The sequence below is a fragment of the Eublepharis macularius genome, chromosome 10 (assembly GCF_028583425.1).
Source record: "Eublepharis macularius isolate TG4126 chromosome 10, MPM_Emac_v1.0, whole genome shotgun sequence".
Classification (NCBI taxonomy): Eukaryota; Metazoa; Chordata; class Lepidosauria; order Squamata; family Eublepharidae; genus Eublepharis; species Eublepharis macularius.
The window spans coordinates 69825979-69828029 of record NC_072799.1 but is presented as its reverse complement, the minus strand read 5'-3'; the positions used below and the strand labels follow the sequence as shown (position 1 = coordinate 69828029).

The following is a 2051-nucleotide window of genomic DNA, read 5'->3' as shown; positions in this document are numbered from 1 at the left end:
AACAAGATTTTCAGTGTAAGCTTTTGAGAGTCAGAGCTCCCTTCTTCAGACCGTCTGGAGTTCTGACTCTCAACAGCTTATACCCTGAAAAACCTGTTGGACTCTAAGGTGCCCCTGGACTTAGGGCTGTATTATTCATAAGGCTGATTTGGCTGAAGCCTAGGGGCCCAGCAGGAACTAGAGGCCCGTCAATTTTTTTTGCTGAGGCACACCCCCATATAAATTAAAATTAATTGATTCTCTTATATGACCTCTATTAAAAAGATAATTAACTGCTTCCTTATTGAAGTGAAGCAAATTGTCTTATATTAAAACAATTATTCATAAAATATATATTTTTAATAAATAATAAAAATTTTATTCACTTCAAAATATTACAGTATTGAACTATTATACCTCCAAAATGTGTTTTCCTGAAGAATTCTACTCGTGCAATAAAAAATGTTTTAAAAATTGTGAATAGAATTCTTCAGGAGACCCTCAAAATGGATATAGGGCTATGTACTGTGGTCTAGTATCTACCATACCAGGGTCAGGCTGTCAGCTGTAATGTGGTGAAAGATTGAAGTGCCAGAGGGAGCCCATACCTGAAAGCCTAGGGGCCTGGTTATGGGTTAATATGGCCCTGCCTGGACTCAAATCCTGCTGTTCTATGGCAAACCAACATGGCTACCCTCCTAAACTATCTGACATGCACGTCTTTCAAAGTTTTTTTTAAAATGAAGATGCTATCCAGTCTTCTTTTCCTGAGCGTGTTGCTTTGTGCAAACTTCACACTGTCACGCCATCTGTCATGTTACAGAGAAATGCTAAGAAACCACAACTGTCACAGCATCTCAGAGGGAAAAGCCAGCCTTCAACCAATTGATGGAAGTCTTCAAGATCACTTCGGCGAGGGAAAAGTCTGTAAAATGGTCTGTTATTGCAATTTCAGTGAATTACTGTGCTGCCCAAAGTAAGTAGCCTTTCCTACTAACAATCACAGCTGGGTATATGGCTACAGTGGCTGTGCATTGGTCAGCAGGCCATCCCAAAAGGAGAAGGTATGTTATACTTTCTATTAAGACCAACAATAAAATATTTTTTAAAACCCTCAAAACATTAACTATACACAGTTTCGTGATATTGTGATTGGTCTTAAGAAGTATGACATACGTTTTTGAAATCCAGTACAGGGTTACATTTAATTAAGCCTGAATGAAATCACAACAGAAAATGCAGTTCTTAACTATGACTGTATAAAGCCCTAAACTGTAATAAAACATAGTTAATTTTCAAACTTGAATGACATATTGTCGTAAAGCTGTTTTTAAAAAATTTTGCTTTCTACTTGACTTTAAAATTACTTAATAAATATTCTAATATTTGGGTGTCAGTTCAGAGGATTCATTATGGAGAAGCGAAATCCTAGCTCCACTCTTCTACTATTGAGCAAGTCACATTGAACTCAAATTCCTCTTCCTGTCCTTTGATGGAGGTATATTTTTGAATCCACCCCCAAGAGCAGGATCCAAATCATTTAGATTTACTTCAGAACAAACAGATCATAGGATCTTTGTCTAAGAAGAGTGGGAATTCAGATACATTCCACCTAATTCATGTGTTATATAGAGAAAGTGACTAAGGTACAATATTTCTGTTTAAAGAACAAAGCACAAGATAATTCATGGGGCATGTGCTGTGGGCATTTTAGAATAAAGCTAATCCTAATAATTGGTTTTCTTGTGCCATACTTCAAAGTAAATATGGATTCCACGATTGCTGTCTATATGTTATTAAGAGCCCACATACGGCCAGAACTGAAGATCAAGCAGAAGCTTCTTGTATATATACTTTCATGCAGGGCTTTTTTCTGGGAAAAGAGGTGGTGAAACTCAGTGGGTGCCCTTGGAGAAAATGGTCACATGGCTGATGGCTCTGCCCCCTGATCTCCAACAGAGGGCAATCTAAACTCCACTCTTTCTGGAGATCAGGGGGCAGGGCCACCAGTCATGTGACCATTTTCAAGAGGTTCCGGAACTCCGTTCCACCGCATTCCAGCTGAAAAAAAG

General features: G+C 38.3%; 1 protein-coding gene across 1 annotated transcript; it reads left to right on the top strand.

The window, feature by feature from the left end:
• Positions 1-719: 719 nt before the first annotated feature.
• Positions 720-959, top strand: SCRG1 (stimulator of chondrogenesis 1). Its single transcript, XM_054989649.1, has one exon. It carries the CDS (start codon positions 720-722, stop codon positions 957-959), a length of 240 nt encoding a protein of 79 aa, XP_054845624.1.
• The last annotated feature ends 1092 nt before the right edge of the window (positions 960-2051 follow it).